The 27865-nt window shown below is 38.1% G+C and overlaps 1 protein-coding gene across 6 annotated transcripts in view; it reads left to right on the plus strand.

Annotated features, from left to right (window-relative positions):
* Eip93F (Ecdysone-induced protein 93F) overlaps nt 1–27865 on the plus strand; it is a 195019-nt gene that overhangs the window by 139416 nt on the left and 27738 nt on the right. For all 6 annotated transcript variants that reach the window (XM_074171815.1, XM_074171843.1, XM_074171811.1 and 3 more), the window contains 3 exons: nt 5840–6231; nt 21415–21527; nt 22231–22596. In XM_074171815.1, coding sequence (XP_074027916.1) covers nt 5840–6231; nt 21415–21527; nt 22231–22596 — 871 coding nt within the window. The remainder of the gene's footprint in view (nt 1–5839; nt 6232–21414; nt 21528–22230; nt 22597–27865) is intronic.

The raw sequence follows: 27865 nt of genomic DNA on the forward strand, positions 1-27865 counted from the left end.
ACAAGCTCAAGTACGACGACTGCAATGCCTTATATAGACCAGATTAAGCGCAGTTTTGCGCTCTTTCGAGAAGTTACAAATTGAATAAATAATAATAATAATAATAATAATAATAATAATAATAATGTTTATTCATAGATATATCATTATATACATTTGATAGAGAATTTAGTTGAACAAACAGACAATATCACAAAAGTCACAGAAGTGACTTGTGCGTGATAACATAAATATGACAGATAATAACATTATAAATAACACATAAATAATAATAATGATTGAAATATTACATTTTCACAATGACATTGAAATATCTCAATCATGAAATAAAATGTATTGAAATATCTATTAATCTGTTTTTAATAATCAAATTTGATGGAGAAGGTGTAATTAGATCCAAACTGAAACTTTTACAAAAGAATCAACAGTCGAACAGAACGAATAAAACCGGGGTACATAGAAAATATTCTATATATTTGTGTACTAATTTTGCTGTAAGATGTTATTTTTCAATTTTTTCAATTATTTAGTGGATCGCTTTCCGGTTCCTCTGATATACATATGTTTTCAACTCTCTTTTGAATTTTGACATCGATTGTTGAATTTTTATTTCATCAGGAAGAGTGTTGAAAGCCCTTGGACCCAAAAATGGATGACTTTTCTGGCCTACTGACTTGCTCATTATCGGTTGGACAAATTTGTTTCTTCCTCTGGTAAGATACGTATGATCCAGATTGAGAAGGTCAATTTTTTTTGAATACTTGCAATATTCAGCTGTTCAAAGTATATTTGTCTCAGATCAAACGTTTTTGTCTCTTTATATACTTGATCACTGGAGTATCTACTATTTTTAATCAGGATGATTTTCTTCTTTGGGATACTTCCAATGCATCAAGGTGTGTTCTTGACACCCCGCCCCATCCGAGAATGCCGTATTTCAAGTGCGGTTCGACAAGACTTTTGTACAAAATGATTTTCTGATCTTGGTCCAAGTACTTCGTCACATACTTGAATCTATATAAAATGCATCGCAATTTTCTCAATAGATAGCTAATATGCTGATCCCACCGAAGATGTGAATCTATGATGATTCCTAAATATTTAATTTTTTCTTTTGGTTTTATTGCACATATCAAACGTAGGAAGAAATGCATCTTGACAGTTAAATGGTAGGTAGTGTGTCTTTTCGAAATTTATTGATAAGAGGTTATAGTCGAACCACATTTTCAATTTATTGAGGTCTGTTTGAATTTTATTTTTCAGGTCATACCAGTTGTTGTCTGTATAAAGAAGGACAGTATCATCAGCAAAGCTTGTGATTTTTCCACTTTTTTCCGCACATAGTAGGTCGTTGAGGTATATTGTGAATAATATTGGTCCCAGTACCGTTCCCTGGGGTACTCCACATGTAATGGATTTTTTCCGACTCTTTTTCCCTTTGAATTTCAATATTTGCCCTCGGTCTGTTATATAATTTTTTAATAATTCATATGATGAACCTCTTATACCTATACCCTCAAGTTTTCGTAGAAGAATGGAATGGTCAACGGTATCAAAAGCCTTCGTGAGATCTATAAATACTGCTTTTGATGGAATACCTTTATCTAATGCATTGTATATGTCTCCAGTTAAGACCTGAATTGCGTCCTGGGTAGATTTTCCCTCCCTAAAACCATATTATGTTGTTTCAACTACGTCAGTCATCTCTTGCAAAACACCATGTCACACAGAATACTTAAATTCTACACATTCATACTATTCCAGCTTCCGTCTAGGTCCTCATCTAAGCTCCTTTATCATCCTATTGATATTATTTTTCATGACTGATGATTTTTTTCGCTCCAAATAAATCAATTCGTGTCGAACCTAATTTCGTACAATTGCCGATGAATTACTTTAATAACAATATAATGACAATCCACTCTAGTTCCAGCCTTTAATTACTAAAATTAGTGGTTAATTGGCAGTTATGGAAATAGTTCAAATTTTCCACTTTGAGAGTCAAGACTATTCTGTAATTGCCTATTTATAGAACTGGCAGAATGTTTTATTTTCATTTTCGCGAGTCTAATAAGTTTTCATGATAGCCCATTATTTATTGCACAATTACAAAAACCGTAAGTGCGCGTTTCGTGATTATAACAAAAACTGAATATTGTTTTTCGCTAAAAACGCACATAAATTCGGAGCGGAACCGATAGAAATGTTGAAATGTCATTGATATATTTTCATACGAATTATGGAGTCTTCATTGTGACCTCAAAACGCTTTTAATACAAAAAAACCTTGAACATTACCCCAGCGATTATAATTGAATAGGTTTTTGTTCTGATCACTATTCATGATGACTAATGATCATAGGTGCGATAATAATGCGAGATCTCAACGAATCAATCGGACAATATTCTTGAAGTGCATATCTGTTTGTAACAAACAACCGGTAACGTAACCGTGAACACATTACGTAACGTTTAGTGAAGGGTATTTCAACACGAATACCTGTAGGGCGCGTATCTATTTGTAACAAATGATCCGGAGCATAACCGGTTAAACGTTACGTTACGGCTAGTGTAGATGGAGTACTGTTGTATTTTATTCGTTACCAATTTGATACAAATAACCCGTAACGTAGTTACAGTTAGTGGAGACGAAGTACTGTTGTATTTTATCCGTAACGATATTGTTAAGAATACTAGTAAGGAGCGTATCTATTTGTAACAAATGATCCGGAACATAACCGCTTATACGTTACGCTACGGATAGTGGAGATGGACTACTGTTATATTTTGTCCGTTACCAATTTGATACGAATAACCCGTAACATAGTTACAGTTTGTGGAGATGGAGTACTGTTGTATTTTATCCGTAACGATTTTGACGCGCATACCCTAAGGCGGGTATCTATTTATGATCCGGAACATAACTGTTTGAACGTTACGTTACGGCTAGTGGAGATGGAGTACTATTGTATTTTATCCGTTACCAATTTGACACAAATCACCTTCAACGTAGTTACAGCTAGTGGAGATAATAGAGTATCATCGTATTCTATTCGTAACCACTTTGACATGCATAGCCGTAAAGCATGTATCCATTTATAACAAATAACACGTAACATAACCGTAACATAATATCAGTACTCTACCGTATTCTACCGTAACTAAACACGTTTAGTTACGGTAGAATATTGTTGTATTTCATTCTTACCTTGTTCTGTTACGTTCCGAAATGGTTGATACAGCTAAACTCAAAATGCTCCCAGAAGCAACATCCGAACCTGTACGGTGTATTTTATGGAGTTTCAAAAGTGATTCTTGAAGCCAAACCACCAGCACATGAGCGTTATTTCGTATCTTGTTCGGGGACGATACGTATTAGAAATCACACATTAAAAGGTAAGACCTCGTTAGTCCTTAGCTCGCACAAGTTTCTCAACTTCTGAGAGTTGTCGTTCTTATGGGGGCGACAGCTGATTAACGGAAAAACATATTTTAAACAGATTTTTTTTAAACAGATTGACTGTTAGGGTCAAACCGCGTCATTTCGTAAAGAGCCGAACATGTATAGTGTTACGTTACAACCTTTTGGCTCACATGGATACACGCATTTACATGCAGCCAGACATTGATGATCATAAAAGTGACATCGTGCTGGGTTCTACGACACTCAGAAATGTATCACCATACATGGATTCTGAACCAGCTGAAGGGTACTGAAGTAATTAGTTCATGGCCAGAGATTCGAAAGGGCCTGGATGGATATATCTACCTGGATGGATATATCTACCTGGAAAGATATTTTAAATGATCTTTAAAAAGAAACCGCGTGAAAAAAAGTGCTGGAACATAGCAGAGTTCAGCTCGAAATGATTACATAGATACTATATGGGTGTATTTATGGGATGTAAGGGAGCACTAACTGAACAGCAACTACTGAGTTAAAGAACATATGAAAAAATATTTTTGATTAGTAAACCCTATAGTGCCATAGGAGATTAGAAAATCTCCATCCCCGTCAGGAATCCTTGATGGCTCCTTTATACAAGCGAGACCGCTGCCTATTGTGGAGCTTTGACATCGCGATCTTTCTCATCATTTTAACAGTACTGAGAAGTACTGCTTATATAACCCTATATAACTTTGGAAGCTGGTGGATCAACTCTCGTTCTAGAAATTTCGAGACACAGGCGAGACTGAGCGTGACCTTAACTGAGTCGAAATTGATCGGAGAAAACCAGTGTCGGTCGGCATTATTTTTTCAGGGGATAGTTTACAAAAGAGTACAAGAAATTTCACTGAATTTGAAGCGCTGACATACGCCCACTTATGCAGAGTGGTTCATTCTTCATATATTGTTTCTGTGTAGTTTCATACGACCTGTTACCAATGTTATGTATGTAATTGTAGTTTCCCCATGAACTATGGTCTCTCGTGCAAGTTCAGTAGTAAAAATGTTTGGAGGTTACTGAAAACAACTCTTTCAACTGCCCCAAAAAAAATTATAAAGGAAATCGCCTTGTATATAATCCACGCCCAATTGGCAACGATGAAAGTTTAAAGCAATCCGTCCGTGATGGTTCAGTGGATATTCGATACTTTATCTCTGAAATTTCACGTGGGCTCAGCACACAACTGAGAAGGGAGTGGGCGTTGAATTGATGGATACACCGTAATTTGGTTAGTGGGTGGTAGTGACGTAATGCTCAAGAGTTTTCAGTCAACCCTCAAGGGTTTTTGTAGCGTCTTTTGGACGGATTCGGAATGCATGCACTCCATTTTGGGAGGAGGTGTAAAACTGAGACGGGCATCAGAAAATATTTACTTTCAATGCGTACATTAGGAAGTCGGGATAAGTAGGTGGTCAAAGATACAATACAATTTTGCACAATTTTTCAACATAGTCTTCTTTAAAGTCGACACACTTCTTCCAGCGAGGAGCCATGCTTCCATCTCTGAAACCCGTCCAATAAGTACTCGGCGTTTTTCTCTGCAAAATAATTGCCTGAAGGTGATTGCCTCTTCATTTGACGAAAATCTCAGTCCTTCGAGCGTAATTTTTAGATGGAGGAACAAAAAAGTCTCTTGGACCTAGATTTAATGAGTAAGACGGGTGTCAAGCCGTTCAAACCTTAGTTCGTGAATGTTTGCCATGGCAATCGATGAAGTGTGAGACGGTGCGTTTTTTTTTGGGTGTATCATGGTATATCCAAGTTTCATCTACAGTAATTAATCGGTGGTAAAACTCGGATTTATTGCACCTAAACTGCGCCAATAGAACCCTGGAAATGTTTATTTGAACACGATTTTGGTCTAACGTGCAGCATATGTGACATGTTCATAACCTCTGTTATCTCTCTCACTTGAATTCTGCGGTCGTCTAGCATCATTTGATGAACTTTTGGCAATGTTTTCGTGGGTAGTTGCATTTTTTGGACGTCCCGAATGTTCATCATCTCCCAAGATCTTACGGCCGCGTTTAAACTCTGCTCAATTATGATCTTCCTACCTGGAGCTCTTCGAAGTAGTAACACAACATAAAACTCTTGTTTGATCGGTTTACACGTACGCCCAATATGTTTCTTTCAGTTGAATTCATGATCGACCAGAGTTGCTGAAAATTATGTATATTCTGAGGGTTTCATAGATCCATCATTAACAAAAATATACAAAAAAATTGTTTAACTTTGCGTTTACAATAATTTCATTGAAATTAGCACTGGGCTATGAAAGCTGTTTTGAAGTTCTTCCGTTGCTTCAGCTTCTTTAGTTGAAATTTGAGTTCTCAGCAAAACGTCATGTGGTACGCTTTGATTGTTCAAATGATCACTTCTCTGTTGCAGGCTTGGAACGAATCGCTGAAGAGTTGATGGGCCGAAGGAAATGGAAACTGTACCAAGAATCCATGTCAAGAAGTTATCTGCAACCATTGAACAACAATATAAAAAGATCAAACCCACCCGAAGAAGATTTAGACGAGTACTACCATCACCACAAGGACTACAAACAGAACTTGCACCCGCACCAAGCGGACTCGGAGGGAAACGAGCCGAAAACGGGAGGCAAAGAGGAGGAGGCGAGAGGCGAAGGAGGAGGAGGAGACCGCGCGATAGAGGGACACCAGAAGGAAAACGAAAAGGACGTCGACAGGCTGAAGGATTGGACGCCGCAGGACAAGTGTTACTTTTGCGTGGACGGCAAGCTGGATAGTGAACACACGACGCACGGGGTCTTGGTGAGTTGAGGAACATGATAATGATAATTTGAAGTATTTGTAGTTGAACTGGAGTGAGTTTTGGACCCTGTAGCATAGTGTAGTTTGAAGAAGTTCAATATAATGAAGGAGTTTGATAATAAGGTAGGGTAGGTCCAAAGTGAGTAGATGTATTCGACTCTCCAAGGCATTTTAGAAGGGTTTACTGAGTCTCACATGGCTCACATTTGTGGACAAACAAATAGAGCTGAAGAAGCCCAGTAGCTCATTTGGACCTGATTCGTTCCGCAGCTGTTTCATCATCTTCCAAGCGGAAAAGACACGCGTTGTCTTCCAGCAGTTCAAGTTTCAGCATAACATGAATCAGACGGCTGTAAGCAAACCTCTCAATCAATGTAGGTTCTCCCTGCTGTAGTCGTTCAATTGTTTGGTACCATATTTTGAAGATTAATGCCTTGGATTGGATCGATACTGGTAGATCTAGTCATCCTAGTCCTTGGCAAATACAATTATAGTGGAGGGATGCATAAAGAAGGCAATGGATCGATGAACGTAAGCCCAACGGAATCGGCCGTGATAGAGACATGGTGTAAGGAACACTCACTGTCGATCAATCCCAAGAGGACTGAGATGGTCCTTTTCACAAGGAAAAGGAGTTTATTGGGCTTAAAACCTCCCGAGTAGAGCAAAAAGAACATATGTTGCTAATGAGCGATGTCGAAGGACAGTGGGGCGCGCATGGGATCTTTCACGTCGTGTCGTCACCTGGATCTACACCTATGTTAACGTACGGAGCCATTGCATGGGGACCGAAAGTTCTACAAGCAACGGCCATCCAAAAATTATATCAAATACAGCGAATGACTTGTTTAAACATCACAGGAGCCATGAGAACAACACCAACCGCGGCAATGGAATACGTTACGTTACGTTAAAGAGGTTGCGTTAATGGCCATGGTACGATTGCGCACGGCTGGTGTAAACTTCAAAGTCGGAATGGGTCAATTGAGGCGGGGCCTATGACGAGAAGCGCTCACTGCGCAACCTCTGCTGCAGGCAACCAGTGATGCAATTGAACCCATGTTTGCATTCAATAAACCCTACAAAATACAAATAAAACGGAACACAGAGTCAGATGCTACAAATGCAATACGAATATATACAGACGGCTCAAAACCAAAGAAGGCTCAGGATGTGGAGTGTACTCCAGATCACCAAGCCTAAGGATTAAGTGGGAAATAGGAAAAAATACTAGCGTGGTTTGAACAGAACTGGCTGGTATCTCAATCGCCACAAAAGAAATAACCAGGAAAGGAATTTCTGGCAAAAACATAACAATCTGCACTGACAGCAGACAAGCCCTATTAGTCTTGAACAGACAACGTGTAACCTTAAGGCTAGTACTAGAGTGTCACCAAGATTTAGCTAAAGCCTCGGTAGATAATAACATTATCCTGAGGTGGGTTAAGGGCAAGACAGCAGTAAAGGTAATCGCATTGCCGACTTTTTAGCCAAGAAAGCGGCTGGACTAAGAATTTTAGGACCCAGTGGCACCTACGGCTTGATGACTTCATCAATTGCGGAACTAGCCAAATGTAACACCCATGATCAATCCCTAAAGAGATGGGATGGAATCAGAGGATGCAATCTTGCCAGGATCACCTTGGGCGACCCTGGGAAGCTGGCGCCGAAGAAATATCTGGCGATGACCAGGAAAAATCTACGCTTAACTGTAGGATTTCTGACTGGCGACTGCTAACTGAGAAAACACCTCCATAATATGAGGCTACTGAACACACATCAATGCAGGATGTGTGAACAGGAAGATGAGACTGTCAGGCATGTTCTACGCGAGTGCCCGCATAGGACATGCCTGCACCCTTCCTACTCTACAGATGCAGATACAGTGGAGGGACGCATGAAGCAGGCAATGGATCGATGAACGGTAGCCCAACGGAATCGACTGTAGCAACATTCACCAAATTGGCCGAAACGGGGGGGTCAAGCACCTCTAAAACTTTGAGACTAAGAGATAAATCTGTAGTGGGGGGGTCAAATATCTGTAGGTGTAGATTCCGAGCTGACGTGGCACAAACATCTAGAAAAAGTAAAGAGAACAGCGAAGGTAGCACTGTTTCTAGCTGGAAGCACCACCAGACAAGGCCTTGAAGACATTGTCAGCGCAAAATGCTGCGCTTCGTGTATGTTACAACTTTTTGTCAAATGGTACCTCTCTCGACATAATCATAATGATTTTTATTCGAGCAGGAACGACAGTGAAATGTTTTTATTTCTTTACAAGAAGTTTTCTGTGATGAAATTTTAGAAAGTCTTATATAACTATAACTCTGTTCAACAATTGAAATACGTGATATGAGTAATGGAAATTTCATCCTATCATGGAGCAATTCCACTCCAAAAAAATTCTATGCTACGCACGCTTTTACGAAACACGAAACAGACAAAAGGAATATTTGAAAGCGGGATTTTCGAACAAATCTAGAAATCTTAATAGTATACATATTATTTTCGGAGGCGTGATAAGTTCTATCCAATGAACTATTATTATTTCAGTTGTAGTGTTGTAATGACTAAAGAATGATTGTTATGGATAATGGTTTTCTCGGGAAAAATAAATAGGTATACGTGTCCGATGACTGTACAGCTGAAAATTAAAATTCCTCATCTATAATTGGACCCAGCCTTCGTTTTTTTACTGGTTCTGCAAAATTTAATCGCTGTTCATGTTAGCCAGTATGCAAATTATACAGGGGATATCGCGACTACAAAAACAACTAACTTGAATTTATTATTTCAAATTCTATTGTTTGAAACCTGGCTTTTTTTTTTACTGTACAGACCGAGGATAAGCCTTTGAACCCTCCTGACCTCGTTTCACTGGAGATTTCAAAGCATGTCGGTGTCACTATTTCAAATATACATACAGTGCAATCCAGTTGAAACAAGCTACCCTGATCAAAGCATTCGATATTAAGACTTGAGACGCTATTCATATGTGTTTAAACATGATCAGATATGTATGAACAAGTATGTTAATCTTACAATAAAGTGCGAAACGCGTAAAAAATTTGGAAACTTCCAACAGAGAAAGAAATAAAATAACTTGAAAACATTTCTTTTTTCCCGAAATAACTAATCTTCCCTAAAAATATCATCAGATGTTCGAATTGAGCACCATTGACTTGCATACAATGGAATAAACGACCTCTTGTATCTCCCCCCACATTCTGAAGAATAGCCTATAGCATCTAATGATATCTGCCCAGAAAGTATAGTAGTTGGCTTTCAATTTCGGCCATCTTCATGTAAAAAATCGAGCGGGATCGAATCGGGAGTTCTGGGTGGTCATACTGTAGAACCTCTTCTTTAAATTCATCGACACGGAAAGTTATCATCGTCAAAATGATACAGGGAAAGATACCTAGTTGAAAGACCTTAAAAAGAAATAACCAACATATAACGCATTACTTCAAAGAATCACAACAGTTTCATTTCACAGAAATTACTACCAATTTCAAGGTTGTAGTTATTCGACTGATATGACTTTCAAATTGACGAAACGAGATAAGAAACCACATTTGGTTTCACCATAAATATGACTTTCAGAGAGATTATGAAACTGGGAATTACGTAGATATTCATTGGAATTGACAAGGCGGTATTTTTAGGAGTGATTAGATTTTGGGAAAATTCTTCTTTGCTTTCTTCATCGTTGCACAATAAATTGGGCAAAATTTCCGAAGAAAGATGAACAGTGATTAACTTTAATAAAAACTAACTATTACAAAGATATATAGATGAAACAGGAACTTTCTTTCAGATACAAGAAGGAAAAAGTCCATCTTAAACAATTACTTTCAAAAATGTGAACCATTCAGTTTGTACTGACAATAGAATTAAAAAAAAGCATTCACGGGAACGCAACACAACATGATAGACGTGTTTGATATAGTAACTAACCTGATTTTAACATCCCTTCTTATATATCACTAGCGACCTCACCCATTTTTGAATGGAATTTGGAATATGTTGAAGCTCGATACAATCATCAAAAACTCAAATTCGCAAAAAAATTGAAATTCTCTAACACATGATGACGTTTGTCATTTGCTTTTAAAAACCAGTACACGCTCTAAATTTCAACCTTGTGAAACACTTGAATTATCATAAATTGACTATGAGAATTGCGATAAAAAATATGTTGTCATATGTCATGGCAAATCGAGCGGACTTCAATATCCCACCAAAAGGAACATGATTCACTCATTTGGTTTCATAGATCAGAGAAGCCTAGTGTCTAGTTCAGAAATTCAAAAATGAGAAACTAAAACTGTAAAAATTTATAATGGTGCTTTGTTATCAGTAATATTTATTTCATATATATTGCATGGAATAAATATAAAATTTTTTAATCGTTTATTATTGATGATTCATTCATTTTTAATAATATGATGATTTTAAGACATTGAAATATATAACAAAAAAATTGAAACTTGTTGTAACTTTCAGCTATTACCACATAATGTGTAATCAAGAAGTACGGGACTAACAAATAATAAATATAGTTTAAAAACTGAAAAACACGCTTTTAAAGAACATCGAACTAAAAAGTTGAAAACATGATTTTAAAATAAGCTTAAAACAATAACGAACGAAAAATACGCCATCTGCCCACGAATAGATCAAGCAATAATGTCGATAATTCCGTCAAATACAGAAGCTTGAGAGTTACAAACAAACAAACAAACATACATACATACATACAGGTGAAGCTAATAAAAGCGTTTTAAAAATGGGCGAAGATCGATATAATGTCATAACTCATTCAAGTAAAACTCCATCGTGAGATTTTTTCCTGACAGTGTTCCAAATCGTGACGTCACGATAAAAGCAGATTCTTCTAAAAAGAGAGGTCTTATAATAACTGTAGAATATATACTTTCTATTGCACTGAAATGCTGTCTAGTTAGTCACTTGTTTGTAATTATTTGACCAAAAACAACACTGTAATCATGCCTCAGCTACCGTATTCACCAGATTTGGGTCCCTGCGATTTTTTTCTTGTACCCTAGATTGAAGATACCTATGAAAGGACGGCGTTTTGCGATGACTGAGGACATAAAAACCGAATCACTAAGTGTATATCAGAACTGCTAGGAAGATTGAGAAAACGCGTACAACTCTCACAAATATTTACTTTAGCTCGATTCATGTCGTCTTGCTTGAATGGCAGTTCGGTTGCCCTTTACATTTGTTTACTGCCGCAACGTAAATACAATCAACACCTGATGAATTTCAAGTTCAATGAGAGCCTTGGGCTATGTGAAAGCTAACTACAGCATGGCAACAAAGAAAAATGATTACACCATCAGTTGAGATAATGTATCGAGGAAGACTGTTTTATTGGTTTCATTGCAATGTTATGCTAACGGTTCTTTTATGGAGTCATACCATTATCAATGGACATGTTGTGATGATATATATTTGCTGAAGTGATCATTTCATTTCCAGCTACTCCTAGATTGGAATGACATCATACAAGCAGGGAGAGAGAGAGCAATAGAAACAACTCCTTTTTTTAGCCTGCTCTGGTTTCGCTTCATCGAGATAAAAATATATTGGGCAACCCGTAGAAGCTATAAAAACTAGTTCAAATCAGGACATGAAACACATTATATTTGAAAGCCAAAAAAACACATTTTCCACCACTAATTCGAAAATAATCAAGGATCATGTAATTTCTTGTGTATTCCGCATCGTTATTAGTGTCGTTTTTTGGGTAGGCTACGTTAGTAACTCCATGAGTCATCGAGCATCGTGGATAGCCATTTGCAGTCTCCTCAGCCCTGTAAAGTAGTAATCAATATATCTTCTGCTAGAAAATTTTAATGGGAAAACAACCACCAATTGACGCCTCATTCAAGAAAAACACTTCGGAAACTGGACTGGAGAGCTGGATCAACTAAATCAAAAAGGTCCAGGTCTGTTGAGAGAGGCGATCATTATATTTAACTATCAAACATAAGTTATAGTTGAGAGAGGCGATCATTATATTTAACTATCAAACATAAGTTAAAGAAAAACGCTCAGCTATCGAATAATCGTTGGTATTGTCTCGATGTAGATTTAACAAGTTTGCAAACTCAATATTATCCTTTCACGAAATAATGTTTCGACACTATGAAAATATCTCCAAGGAGGACACTTGAGATTGCGATTCTCATCGTTTTTTATTCAACTTATCGAGTTTTCTGTATAACTGGTATTGGATCACAAATGCTCTCTAACTCTACCAGATTTAAGTCATTATGAAACTTCCTAGATTCCAGATTCTAATAGGCGATTATGAATCGTCAGTTATATTTTCAAATATAAGAGAGTTGGGTTAAATTTCAGAAGAATAACCATATGTAGACTTTCATCAAAATGAATTTCTCACAACAAGTGACAAACTTATCAAGGCCAAACTGATTTATTGAAATGTCAAACTTAGGGATAGAATACGTTCATTACAAAGTGACCGCACCTTAAGATAACTTCTGGTACGATCCTGTGGTTGAACTAATATTATTCAAGGCCCGTCAAGTTACTATTGATTGATGTTACTCTCACAAAACCACGAAGATAATAGTTGAAATTATGACCAATATCCGTCTAACTCCACAGCAAAAAATAACCACAAAAATTCCACGGAACGATAACAGCACACGTGCTCATTTATTCTTGAACTGATTGATATTAGTTATAATAATAATGACCTGGTTGAATTTGATCATGACAGAAGAAGATGGTGCTCTAGATTCTTGCCGACTAAAACCTTTCCTTCTTTTCATTCACTCTTCCCACTGGAACCGTTTCCACATTGCATCACTGAGGTAGCTGTCTATAGCGCCCTGTCTCTCTTTTCCTTCTCTTTCGTTTCTATAATGTGCCTGGTGAACATGTAGCTTTGTTTCCATTTCTTCTCTCCTGTCATCGAAGATATCACCATATTTCTTTCGTTAAATTGTCTTTCCGCTTTTCTTCGATATTCTTGTCTGAACTCTTACCATCTGTCGTATCTGAACAATGTTCAGCATCATTCTCTATATTGCAGTACGTGCATTCATTAGATTCAGCTCTTGCCCTATTACACAGGGTGTAAGTGAATAAGTATGAAACATTCAAGGAGGTGATTCCTCATCGAAAAAAAGCCAGTAATTTATTTGGTTTACCCCATGGTTGTAAGGGGTGGAAAACGCAACCCCTAAAATGTATTTCCAATGTAACGTTTTGTCTTATCATTTGTTTACCATTTAAAAATGTATTTCCGATAACCTGTTTCATTCTAAAGAAAAAATGTCTCTTGGGTTTTTTGCCCAAAATAACCCAGTTCGCAGCAAAAAATTATTTTACGAACAACTGCAGAGACACATCGTCATAAATGCGAACTGGATTTATCGTTATTTTATAGTTAGTACCTGCATTGAACGAGTAATAAACAAAACTAATTTATTAATAACAAAACACACAACATGTAGATATCATAGTGAATGTTCAATATGTCTAGATGTCGGCGCATTGAGCCACGTAATTGCTCAAATATTCCTGGAGTCTCGCTGATTACGAGCCAGTTTTAGGTGTTGCGTTTTCCACCCCTTACAACCATGGGGTAAACCAAATAAATTTCTGGCTGAGTGTCTTTTTGGTAGTACAAAACGTCAGGTTAATTTCAATATTGTAACTTTTTTAGTACTTGTGAAAAAAATTGTTATACAAATTTTATGTGCCTCCTTCAAGGGGCTGTATCTTAACAAGGGATGCTCCAATGAAATTTCTTCATATGAAAGATCCTATCTTTTTTTCGAGGAGGAATCACCTCCATGAATGTTTTACACTCATTCAGTTACACCCTGTATAGATATTTTCTGAAGCAGCGGGGTCCAGATAGTGCTTGGGTATGTTGACCCACTGCTCAATGTCAGGTATTAGCCTATTGGTCCAACGTCCGAAGTTTGCATTTGCGGTCATTTTCACTACGCCGTTGTATCTTTCTTATTCCTCTCGGATTAAGATATCTCCTACAGTCTTTTTCGATGGTTCTATTGCCATGTTTTGCAAAATTCATTTTTACATCCAACCAGATACCAGATTCTTGGTTTTCATCGTCAGTTATACTGCCCCCGTTTTTTGTGGTGCTAGTTGTTTGCATCCAGTTAGCTACCATTTGCAGACGTGCATTTGCTATATTCTGTATTCTCATTTTTCGCACATACTATCAAGGCCACATCGTCTGCAAATCCTACGTGGGTTGTATTTTCCAGAGGGTTCATCTGTGAAAGATCGTCAGGATCGGTGCCAAAACTGATCTTTGCAATTTTTCGTTGAGTCGCTAAATTATAAATTGTTCATATAACTCACCTTCGGCAGCCGGAAGACAAATAGGTCTGAAAGATGAGGTGTCTTCCAGTGGATTGTTTCTCTTGAGTGGTTTGGCTCCTTTCCAGAGGAAGAGTAGCCTAAGGTGAGGGAAGAGATAGCTCACCAGTTTCTTGGTTCTCTCCATCGTGAGTATAGGTTTGGGCGCAATTCCTCTCGATCTTTTCTTAAACCTCAATGAACCTACTTAATTACCAAATATACGGAAATTTTCAAGATTATGGAAGTGAATGTTTCAATGGCACAAATGTGCTCAAATGAAAACTGCAACCAAAGTTGAGGTAGTGGTTGATTGCGAAAATATTGGCCAAGGTCGGCTCATTACTACCATAATCGAATCCTGAACGATCGCTAGCACGTTTATAGAATTTTCATATAATTTTTGCTAATTGAATCGATTAAACCTGAACGATTTTCATCAACCGCGAGTAAACAGTTTATTGAAAAACTCGTCGCGCTCAGTGTTGAGTAAGGTTATGCAGATGGAATAAAATTGTTTTGTTTTGAGCTTGTTTTCGATCAAACCATTATTCGTGTGTGATTCGCCAATTGTCCTTAAACTTAATTGGTGTTTACTCAACGAGGTTCGTGGCGGCGGAAGGTGAGTTTTCCGAATTATTTTCCTACGAGTTGTTTACCATTCAATTTCCAGTTATTCACTTGCAAAAGTGGAAGGGGATTCTTATGATAGATAAATCCGTGTATTTTTATCGACAGTTGTTGTTTTACCACTGAAATATGTATAATTAGTGTTTACATATTCACGATTTATTAGAAACTATTTATACTTTGCCTGCAAGTGGAGTATACAGTGTGGCCTCTAGTTTTTCATAAATTTTTGTTGCCACAAAATTAATTATGTATTACAATACAGGCCATACTCAAAACAATAAAGTTGATGATGAAATTTTATGAACGAAACGTCGCTTTGCAAATTGGTTTATATCAGATTGTAACGAATATGATAGAGTATTGAAATTTCTTCTGCTTTTTTATATCATTCGAAATGGAAGCGGTAGAGCCAAAAAAACTAAATTCGACAATTCTACTTTTTGGCTATTATTTCAAAAACTATAACTGATATTCAATGATAATAATAATTACTTTATTGACAATACAAAAAATACAAAGAGAAATGAAGAAAATGAAGGTACAGGAAATTCCGGTACTCAGTAGCGAAGTCTAGCTTGGAGTTACTCAACCAACAAACACCACTCCACAATGAATGCAAACATACAAAAAATAACAAAACATTTAACGGTGATGGTACCATGACAAGGAAAGAATAAATAAAAATATTGATTGGTGATTATTCCCTGAAGAGTCGATAAATCAAATAGATCTGTTGCTTTATTCATTATTGATTTGTCCAATAAGCAAAAATTGAGATTACTATCATATAAGGTCTCTAAACAGGGACTTTCGAACGTTAACAATTGATAACGGCGATCTCGTTGAAGCTACACTAACTTGTCAAATTAGTTGTCATTTGTTCAGTCTGTTGAATCATTCATATTCCTCTTCCTTGTGAAGCGGACTAGGTCCACAGACATCTGCTCTCTCTGTGCCTAGATATTTCACTTGTAACTTCGAATGGAAGTAGAGTCAAATCATTCTGATTCCTCTTCTTCGTCAAGAGGATTAGGTTCACAGACATCTGCTTCCTCTGTGCCTAGATATTTCACTTCACCATCAAAAGGAAGTAGAGTCAAATCATTTAGATTCCTCTTCCTTGTGAAGCGGACTAGGTTTACAGACAGCTGCTTCCTCTGTGCCTAGATGTTTCACTCCACCATCGAAGGAATGTAGAGTTAAATCAGTCAAATTCCTCTTATTTGTGAGGCGGACCAGGTTCGCAGACATACATATGTCGGATCTCAGTGGTCTTGTCTATTAATGTTTCTCTTTCCATAACAAAAAGAACACGAAGTTTGAACGATCTGTCAGATGTCAACTCTTTCTCTTTTGATGATTCAAATCATGCAGATTCCTCTTCCTTATGAAGTGGAGTAGGTTTACGGACATCTGCTTCCTCTATGCCTAGATGGTTTACCTCACCATCGAAGAGAAGTGGAGACAAATCATTCAGATTCCTCTTATTTGTGATGCGAACTAGGTTCACAGACATCTGCTTCCTCTGTGCCTAGATATTTCACTTCACCATCAAAAGGAAGTAGAGTCAAATCATTTAGATTCCTCTTCCTTGTGAAGCGGACTAGGTTTACAGACAGCTGCTTCCTCTGTGCCTAGATGTTTCACTCCACCATCGAAGGAATGTAGAGTTAAATCAGTCAAATTCCTCTTATTTGTGAGGCGGACCAGGTTCGCAGACATACATATGTCGGATGTCAGTTGTCTTGTCTATTAATGTTTCTTTTTCCATGGCAAAAAGAACACAAAGTTTGGACGATCTGTCACATGTCAACTCTTTCTCTTTTGATGATTTAAATCATGCAGATTCCTCTTCATTATGAAGTGGAGTAGGTTTACGGACATCTGCTTCCTCTATGCCTAGATGGTTTACCTCACCATCGAAGAGAAGTGGAGACAAATCATTCAGATTCCTCTTATTTGTGATGCGAACTAGGTTCACAGACATCTGCTTCCTCTGTAACTTGATATTCCGCTTCACCATCGAAGGGAAGTAGAGTTTGAAGATGTTACACATATAAAGGGCCCAGAACGATCCCTTGTGGTATGCCATGCTCATACTGATCTAAGTATTCCCGAAACTTTTGACTCAACTCCTCTAAACCGACATGCGTTTCCCTACGAATAATTTTCTAAGCAATGATTTGCAATTTTCGTGTATTACTCTACATTCCTGTCGCAAATCTAACGGTACCAACTCCACACCTTCATTCCTTTCGGTACCCACACGATCAGTCGACTAGATTAATATTGTTCGAGCGGCAATAATACATCGAAAATATAAATTATGTCTCAAGAATCGATCGGTATCAATTTCTAAAGTAATCGTCGATTCAACGAATAAGAAACGAGACCTTGTCCACACGTGAATCGGAATTTCGTAATGGCCGTTAGGCTCTAATTACGCGAGTTTAATTGCTCCGCGCTCGAAAACAAGGAAAACTGCAAGTCTGAATTAGATTATCGGTTTGTCGCGTCGAGAAAAAAATCACTGCCCGATTCGTTCATTAAAAAACACAGGGTGAATAAATGACAACGAAATAAGGCCGATTTTTCTCAGTTGACGCTTAGGCAGAATTATTTCAATCATATTGTCGCTTCAATACCCTCAGCCTGGGCCTCACCCTGGGCGACCCTGGAAAGCTGGCGCCGAAAAAATATCTGGTGATGACCACGAAAAATCTACGCTCTACGCCTACATAATAATAGAATGATACTGAAGATCATGAGTTCGGATAGCTTTTTCCGCATGGTACGCGACTCAGAGAGAGCAGGAATTGGAGCATTCATTCGCAAGACACTGAGCGCGGTGTCCATGATTCTGTCATCGATTTGGAAGCCGTTCAGCAAAAGTCCCGAATCAAAGTCGAAGAGATCACTCCACTTCTGCGACTACATGAGAATAGACGTCTTCAACAATATTGAAACCTTGGTTCATCGCTATCCTCAGGTCAAGTGGGCTGAAGTCGAATACTGAGGAGTTCATCATGGCTAGCCAGGATGGTGTCTTCCACACCTTAGTCTACCGCAGTCGCGTGATGGTATAGAGGTTCCTGACACAACGTGCAGGGCCTGCCGCGAGATCTTTGACATCCTTATTAAACACTTGCCGTCGGTATGTCCAGTATATGCGGTCTGAAATTACATCCATCAATATAATGTGGTACTTTGAGTACAATAGATTCAATTTCAGAAAATGAAACGGCAAGCTGACTGATTGAAAGCTAAATAATAGTAAAAGAACTATGTGATTGATTGAATCAAATGCTTCATAAAAATCAAGCAAAATGGGTAGTAGCTTAGATGATGAGAAGAATACAATGTTATATAATATATACCTTTTCATCGGTGGTGAAAGCGGCTATTGATTTTTAAATATGCAAAAAAAATTGTTGCATGGACATGCGGGTGGTTGTACGTAAATATTAAAAGTGAAAAAAAAATTAATCTAAGGGTGTATTAAGTGCAACAAAAAAAGCTCTCATTCAATAATCTGACGATTTCAATCTGACGCAAACAGGCGGCCATTATATTAATGTGCAAAAAAAATTCGCCATTTTGAAATACTCAAGCGCGTCAAATTAAGATATATATCGTTCACCTTTATATTCTAAACGTGCTGTCTCATAATCTGACGATTCGCCTAATATGACCAAAAAATATATAAATGTTTTTATCATTGAACTCAATTAATTGAAAAGCTCATGAAATAGCAGGCAAATAAATAAGTGTATGTTTTTTTAAGTAGAATACTTGTATTCATAGGAAAAAAATTTTTTAAATGCCCAAAAAAATTTAATTTTTTATAATCAATTGATTAATAAATCATCATCTTCATCACGAACGAGTCTCTGTGATCAGCTGTGATGGCGTCATGGCAACAGAATTCAGAGTGGGAACGGAGTGAAAGAGTAATAGATAGAGAAAAAGTGAAAGAGGAATAGAAACTCGGAGAGGGAAATAAAGGTATCACACAGCTGCACGCATTAAACTTTATCGCGAATTGTTGTTATTTCGGCTTGCAGAAATCGTCAGATTATATATTTTTCGTTATCTTTGAATTATTTTCTTCAAAATAAAAATAAATTAGCTACGCTCGAGAATATAGAAATGACTTTGCTGCCCTCCCCTTCCTTTACATCACTCTCAAACTGTCATATTACTGGAATATACACTTTTTAGCATGTAATTAACTCACCCTACCTTAATCTGACGCGCTCAAGAGTTTTTGATGATCATTTTTTTTTACTTATCTGATCCTTTATCCTTCACGGGCGGCCTTATATATGGGGCTCATATTTGGTGGAGGTACTTAACCGGGTACAAGGTATCCCCCTGTATATTAATCTGCCGCGCTTTAGTAAATCCCGAAATCTCCACTTGGGCTCCCCTATTAATACGGGATATCAAACGTTTTGTCTACTGCTGCGTGAAATACGACGTGAAACCAATATTTAGGCCAACAAAAATCGTCAGACAAAGTTTCAGGTCAGCGAAGGACCCTAGCCTAGAGAATCTCTAATAACGCCAGGGGTATACCGAATTCCGTGTAGCTGCGAGTTGGTCTACATCGAAACCACGCAATGAAGTATAGGGACCACGTCTTTCACACAATAATATTCGACAGTACCCAAAATAACTACCCAAGAATATATAGAGGGGCTATAGAGATTCAAAAGCATAGGGATGATTTCAATAGAAAAGAAGAGACAATGAATAATAATAAAAGCTGGCTGCCTGTATTACGGAAACAGTAGTTATTGCGTTAGATTTAACAGAAACAAGACCCACAGTACCAGTTCGGGTATTGCTTTCGTTATCACATTGCCTTCGAAAATGTCCACCGCAGCTGTAGACGAAACGTCAGGCATGACAACCTGCAGATTACGGACAGAAAACCCGGAAAATAGCCTTCATACCGTTTGGAATTCAGTTAATTGAAAATACTATCCGGTCTACGTTCAATCGAAGCAGGTATGTGTCAAAAATGATCTGCTTCAAAACTTATACGTAGGGGCTTGTTTATTTCGTTTTTATACTTTCATATCTCAAACCCATACTCATTTTCGAAACAATAAAAATCCAGAGTCTACCGCGCAACAGGAAACGGTGGCGACCACATTTGAATAAAACTGAGCTTGTGGTTTTATCAGTTACATTCAATTTGAACAATCTTCTAGCTGAAATACGTCTCGGATGATTTGATTATTTTTAAAGGCGTCGTAGGAAAAGGTCTGCCACAAAACCAAAAATTATCTCGTGCACGATCCAGGGGTTTTAGATAACAATGAAAATTGCCCATTTCAGAGGAGTCAGTCAATCGCAAGCCGACAGAAAAACCATAATGATCATATCACACACTTCATTCATAGTGATCGAGGTTTAGTGAGTGGTTCGGGGTTCTTCTTCCTACGAAACTGCATAGAGTGCATTTTTTGGTGAGTGAGTTCAGTGGAAATATTGGAATTTGGATCGTGTTTTATGATTTGAAGCAGGTTATTCCACCCACACCTTACGATTTGATCCCCACAAAGTTTGTGGAGCGAAGCAAGTTCTTGGTAATGATGATGCTCACGAATGGTTCATCATGCAGATAGTGGATGGGGAAATATTTTCCATTCACCTAGATTAGATATGAAAAGACATTTCAGTTTCTGATTTGCACTGATTTTCGCTCATTTTTTGGAGTACTATTTATTCAAATATCAGGTGTGGTCATCACTAATCTTGATTGATGGTTGGAACCAAAGTTGCTTTCAGGTCTTTCTTTTAAGCTGATGGTGTCAGAGACCTCATTATTTTTCTAACGTTTCATGTCTTCATGTGATATCAGGTTTTTTGTGTAGTATCTATGTCCTTACTTGTTTCATGAGCGACTGATTGCTTTCTCATTTCCTTCATGAAATATGGGTAAAATATGGGATGATACCCACAGATTCCGTCAATCTCTGTGCCCTGTATTGCTTCCTTTGGAATGATCCTTGTTAGTCTTGGTCTGTCATAGAAAGAAGGACCGGTTTCAGCACAAGCACTAACCGTCTGAGATTCAACAGTATCTATAAAGGAATCTTTTTCATTGGATACTTTTTTGTTGATACCACTTTTGTTTTTCAGAGTCCCCGTCCATCGGACTCGGACACTTCGGATAGTCACAGTGACAGCGAAGTGCCTGCATCTTTAACACCTACCTCTAGAGGACTGCTGAATAACAACCATCATCATCACAGGTAAGTTTGAGGAGACTCAGTAAACGTTGTATTTGCGGAATATTAGTCATATATCGTTACCGATACACAGCCACTTTTCAGCAGCCACATTATCAGTGGCGTCCCATAACGTAGCTATTTATTATACGAAAAACTTGAAATTTATATGTGAAATGTGCAAGGGCAAAGTAAGCACGAAGTTTGGACCATCTGTCAGATGTCAACTGTTTCTCCTTTGATGATTTTTCTTTTCACAACACAGAATTAAATCTCGTCTTTATTTCCGTCTGTCAATTGTTTTCTCTATTGAAGTTCTCCTTTCATGGCAAAGACCAAATCTCAAAATCTAATTCATTCGTCAGATATCAGTTGTCTCCTCTATGACTGTTTTTCATCTCCGCTACTCCGGTATCATATGAGAATTTTTCAATTTCAGTGCTCTACACGTTTTCGGTTCCTTTTTTCCACCCGATTGTGGGTAATTCTGTCCGAAGCTCTCCTAATTGTGACCACATTCGCTTTGAGAAGCAACTTTCGTTACAAACTGGCCGGATAGGTAATATTGAGTTGAACTAAATGAATGTGTTAGCCACTCCGTGACACAAAGATATGTCCTTCACTATTCAATTCCTTCTTTCTGCAGCAAAGAAAGAAATCTCAAAGTTTTGTCAGTTACCTTCGCTGAACTTTTTCGAAATACTTACACTCTTTTTTCGTTCCGCAGGCATAACGTTCAGCACCCCGTGACGCCATCATCAGCCATGACGACGATCGAGAACGTGTCCATGGCGGCGCTGGCGGCGGCCGCCCTCTCTGGGGGCGCCAGCCCCGTAGGCACCCCCGCTGCCCCTCACCTGCCGTTCTATAACCCGGCCAGCGTCCTGACGCATAATTGGTACCTCGCCAACGTCGTCCGGTTCCAGAACGCCGCCGCCAACGACGCCGCGGTGGACAAGGCCAGCGGTGCCGGAGAGCAGCCTCTCGACCTGAGCAAGGGGGGCTCCAACAACAATCCTCCCGCGACGGATAGGAAGGTACCCCTGGCCATCAATGTGAGACTGCCGACGTTGGACACCAAACATATTTTCAAGTAAGTGGGAGGGTTAGTTTGTTAGTGGGCACCTTCTGGGGAAAACAAGGGGGGTACGTAGAAGAATTGAAGGGAGCAACAATACCCAGACCGAACCTAGACTGCCGATGCGGCCGACATGTAGGTTAGATTAGGTTAGGTCCAAAGTGAGTGGTTCTAGTCGACCCTACACCGCAATCCGCAAGGGTTTATTGGGGCTCACACCTATTCGCACTCGGCCAAATAGACCCAGCCTCTCAAGGAAGACGATTAGTTTGTGTAGTGAGTGGTCTTTCAGGTCAGATAGTGAGAGTACGGCTCTGCCGAACTCTAAAAATCTGATTCGGTCCCAAACGGAGCAAGCAAAGTATCTGCGCTGCTGTTCCATCATTTTCCAAACAGGGGGGACACACACTGTCTTCCGACAGTCCGAGTCTCTGTTTGTGATGTTTCATCACACACACATCACAACTGATATGCCGACCTGTAAAAAGGCCTGTTAGACATCGTAGTTCATCGCTACTGTAGTTCAACAACTTCGAAGAGTGAATGAACGCCTTGGAGTGAGTCAATCCTGGAAGATTCTGCCATAAGTCCAAAAATCTTGCCAACCAGCTGTTCAATATTTGTTTGGCAAAGCCTGAAGCGATGACAATGACAGGTTCTGGTCCGATGAAGCTGCTTACAGCAACCTCCTTTGCAAGGGAGTCAGCAGCCTTATTGCCTTCCACGCCAGTATGGAAGAATCCAGACCAGAGACACTCTGTTACGTCTTCCTATCTAGCAGAGTCGTTTTAGGCAATTTGCTACCAATTCAGACGTTGCTTGGTAGGAGCCAAGAGCTTTCAACGCCGACATGTAACAACTACTATTGAGCAAGCGTTTTTTTCAAAGAAGCAAGTCAACATAAATCATTTTTGATAAATACGAGGTCATTTTTCTCCAAAAATATTCATGTTTCCATCTATTTCTATTTTTTTTCCGTTCAGAGTAGTCTCCCTCAGATACAATACACTTGTGACAACGTGTTTTCCAATCCTCCAAGCAATTCTGATATGCATGTTTCAGTATGTTCTTGAGCTCTCTCGGTGGTTCGGTTTTTTCCTCCTCAATCGTCGTAAAACGATATCCTTTCATGAGTCTCTTCAATTTCGGAAACAGGAAGAAGTCGCAGAGGACTAAATCTGATGAATGCGGTAACTGAAGCATGATAACGGTGTTGTTTTTTATCAAAAAATTATTAGCATGCAATGACGAGTGGGCAAGTTCATTATTGGTGCAAAACCTTGACTTTTGATCGAACTTGGTGGGCTCTTTTGGTCTTGGCTTCCCTAGGCTCTTCTATTGGGACTTTGGTTTCGAAAAAACCGCATGACATGAGCCAACTGATATGCCGACATCCCCAGCAGATTCTCTAATAGAGATTCGTCGATTCTCGATAACAATTTCCTCCACTATCTCAACATTTTCATCGGCAGTTGATGTGCTGAGGCGTTCTTCTATTGATTTTGATATTTCCATTATATCACTGCTGGTTTCACCAGAACATTTGAGGCACACTCAGAGCATTTGAGGCTCGCTTCCACAGTTTCCCTTGCATCTGCAGAAAAAATTTCATCAGTTCGGGAGGTGCTGGAAGCTTGGAAGTTTGGATTGGTAAACGAATTTTTCCATGGTTTTTCCAGCCCTAATCTTCGCAAAGACATGAAAAATATAACATTTAAATGGACTAAAACCGACCCTGATGAAACCCTTATCGATTTCCCTCCGTAATAAATTCATCATCGTCGAACGTTCATAACTTACAACCAATTTGGAATACCGCACACTCCGCTCCACCCCCTTCCAAACTTGGCCAACGATTTTATTGTAATGGATAAGCGTGGTAATAATAGTTTATATCTGAACTATGTACCGACCATAAACCGCGAAAAACAACTAAAACTAAGCAGTTTCCGTTATGATATTACGTGTTCCCTGAACTGAGTCATAAAAATCCCATTTCCAGAAAATGGAGTCGTATCATCTGGATATTTTCCATTTATTGTCCCATTTATTTTCCATCTTTTGCTGTGGAATGGAAACTACACTAGTGCACACATTCGTGGGGTAATGGCAGAATTAAATCTCTTCGCGATAAATTTTCACGAACGACCGTATTTCGATAATAACTCCGGAGTCACTCGAAATATAAATCAGAGTTCCGGGTGGTCAGTGTTTCATCAAGAACTTTCCACATTGGTATGCCGTACATTTCTCCAGTCGCTAAGATTATTGAAGAATAAGAATATTGTTGGGGATGCAGTCAAAATACTGGGCTCTTGTTTGAAGAATATTCTTTGTTATATAGTCGACCTTTCGAAAATGTTTATTCCCTTTATCAAGACATTAACTTGAGGTTATAGTAAAAAGTCAGACGTTGCAATGAGAAAAACAAAGTTAATACTTTTCATCATGTAGAAAAGTGTCACATATTAAATTTCCAGAGAAAAAGTACAAAAAACTTATTTCATTTAAACATTTAAAAGATTTGAAATTTTACAATTATTTCACTGGCCATGCATGGCATATATATATATATATATATATATATATATATATATATATATATATATATATATATATATATATATATATATATATATCTTTGCTAAAAATATCGTTGCCCCACCGCTTTATTTTTACTCATGAAAATTGCTATTGGTCAATATATACCACAACATAGTGAAGAAAATATTCAGATATGGAGCTACAAAAACAAACACTCACATTTGGAGCCGCCCTCATGTTTATTTTTCTCATCAAAAACACTGAAAATGCTATATTTTTTCGTATACCTTATCCAACCTCAATATCGTGTCTCTTTCAACAGTATCGTCATAGCTTATAGCTCTTATTATGGGCCCACGATTTATGGATTCTATCGGTATAAAATATTCACCATCCTTAGTCCGCCCCTGCATACGCATCTGAATGTACGATAACGCGAGCTCTGACCGATAAATTCCAAGCCTTTCCGAGAATGAAAAAATATTGAAACTTTCAAACAATTTTACCATGTTTTTAATGTACTCTCTCGTTTGTTATTGACCCCTTTCAGATTAAAAACGCGAGTTCATTTAACTTTATTTTTTAGTGTTGGAGATGAAAATAACAAATTTGAACACAACAGTTCACTTGAAAGTGCTTTGCCATTGATGATACGAGAAAATGTATAAATCACTTATTATTTATTTTTACGATAGTTGATGTAAACAGAGCGTTCCACTGCTGTTGGCCTTTATATCTAATTAGTGATTTTTCTGACGTACCGTATCTAGGAGGGATTTGAGTGGAATTAAGATCTTTTGTGATTTTTGAAGGGATAACTTCTTATGGGAGGGTGAACCGCTTCGTTTCGTAACGCGTAACGGCGCCATCTTGTGTAGCTTTCCTTTCTCTCAGGCATACGTCAGCGGAAGGCAGGCTCCTCCTCTCTCGTCGGACAGACGCTCAGTATTAAGTGTGCGTTAGACATATACTGTTGACAGTATTATAAAAATCTAACCCGCAAGTACTTAAATACTTTCATACACAAAATAATAGATAAAATATTTTTTTAATGAATAACCTTTCCTTACATCATCATATAGATATACATAGATATACGTTCTCAAGTCAAACAATCTCAATATTGAATAGTTCAACTCAGATTAGTTTAAGTTATCACTTCTGTCGGGTGTCCCGAGATGCACACGTTCTTTATTTTACTTACAATTCGAAGATCAAGTATTTCCACTGAGTTTCATTCGCGATAAAGATTACAGGTTTGCTCAAACTTTATTCTTCACGCATGAATGTACCAGAAATCGATTTACCCAACAAAATATATGTTTTATTTCGGTGACAGGAGCCATATTGGCGAAGATCAAGAATTCCAGACCGTTCGAGATATCGTAGATGTCTTCATCTCATTGAGAGAAACAGATAACAGAAATGAGAAAATGAATATTTCGAAATGGATCCTAAAAAAATTATTTTTGATTAAATGTTATTTTATTTGAATTGAAGGGGTTATATTTTTTGAAACTTTCTTTCCCAAAAATTAATCACTCCTAAAAAATATAACCCCTTCAATTCAAATAAGATTCCTCTTGGATGGGATTAAATCAAATAGGTGAATGAATGTCATTACGATGTCATCGATGACATAGGCAGATCAAGCTTACTCCGTGACATTCATGAATGAAGTGTGTGTATTTTCTATAATGTTATCTAATTTGGTACTGAAGAGCCTTGGGGCAAGTGTCTTAAGGCGAAACATTGGTGTATACCAGTGAGGATGGCAGTGTTCTATGTAAGTGCAATTTGTTACCATTCATTTAAAGTAGAACATATGTGAATGATATCTGATTTTTATTCCACAACGAATGTTTGGAATACAAACTGAGTAGAGAAAAGTATCTTCTGTATAATTCAGTGTTCATATAGTAAGTAAGTATTTGTTTCGAAAGAATTTTTTCTTCCGTATAAATCAATGTTTATATGAAAGTAGCTGTTTCAAGAGGATTTTCTTTCAGCTTGTGTCTGAAAGTTACTTCTTTGCATGCATCCATGTATAGAGTTACTTCTTTCCTTTCTTTGGAAGACTCCCTCATCCTTCTTTTTTTTTGTATCAAGATGGAGTAGTAGAAAGCCAAAAACTTCCTTTCCCAAAAGTTATTTTATTATTTAATATAGTTGCCTTCGATGTCGATACAACGATTATAGCGGGTTATAGGTACCATATTTCGATTTGTTTCTTGCCTCAAAATAGGCCTCAGTGTCGACGATAATCTCTTCATCGGCGCTAAATTTCTTTCCAGTGGGAATTTTCTTGAGGTCTGAGAACAGAAAAAAGTGCTGTAGACCAGATCCGGAGAATACGGTGGATGCTGAAGCAATTCGTAGCAATTTTGCCATCGTTTTCCTTTTTCTTCAAATGTGGCCGTTTTTCCGCGATTCAGTCCTTCGAACGCTCCAAAAACGCTATGTTATAGTCGATAGTCGCTGTTGATGGTTTTTTCCTTTTCAAGATAGTCGATAAATATTATATCATGTGCATCTCAAAATACTGACACCATCATTTGCTAGCCGACTGTACAAGAAGATTTCTCTCTCAATGGGAATGTTGGAATTGTTCATGAGTAAATTGGTCTTCTTTTCAAGGTATACGGTTAGGTCTCTAAAGGTGATTTGGTATTCCGGAGAGTCGAGTTATGTCGTCATCTTGTCGATGTAGTCTGTGGTATTGAGATCCACCGTGGCATTG

The sequence above is a fragment of the Leptinotarsa decemlineata genome, unplaced genomic scaffold, assembly GCF_025532065.1.
Source record: "Leptinotarsa decemlineata unplaced genomic scaffold, Ldec_3_MD MMD2_P_RNA_scaffold_12, whole genome shotgun sequence".
In the NCBI taxonomy this organism is placed as follows: domain Eukaryota; kingdom Metazoa; phylum Arthropoda; class Insecta; order Coleoptera; family Chrysomelidae; genus Leptinotarsa; species Leptinotarsa decemlineata.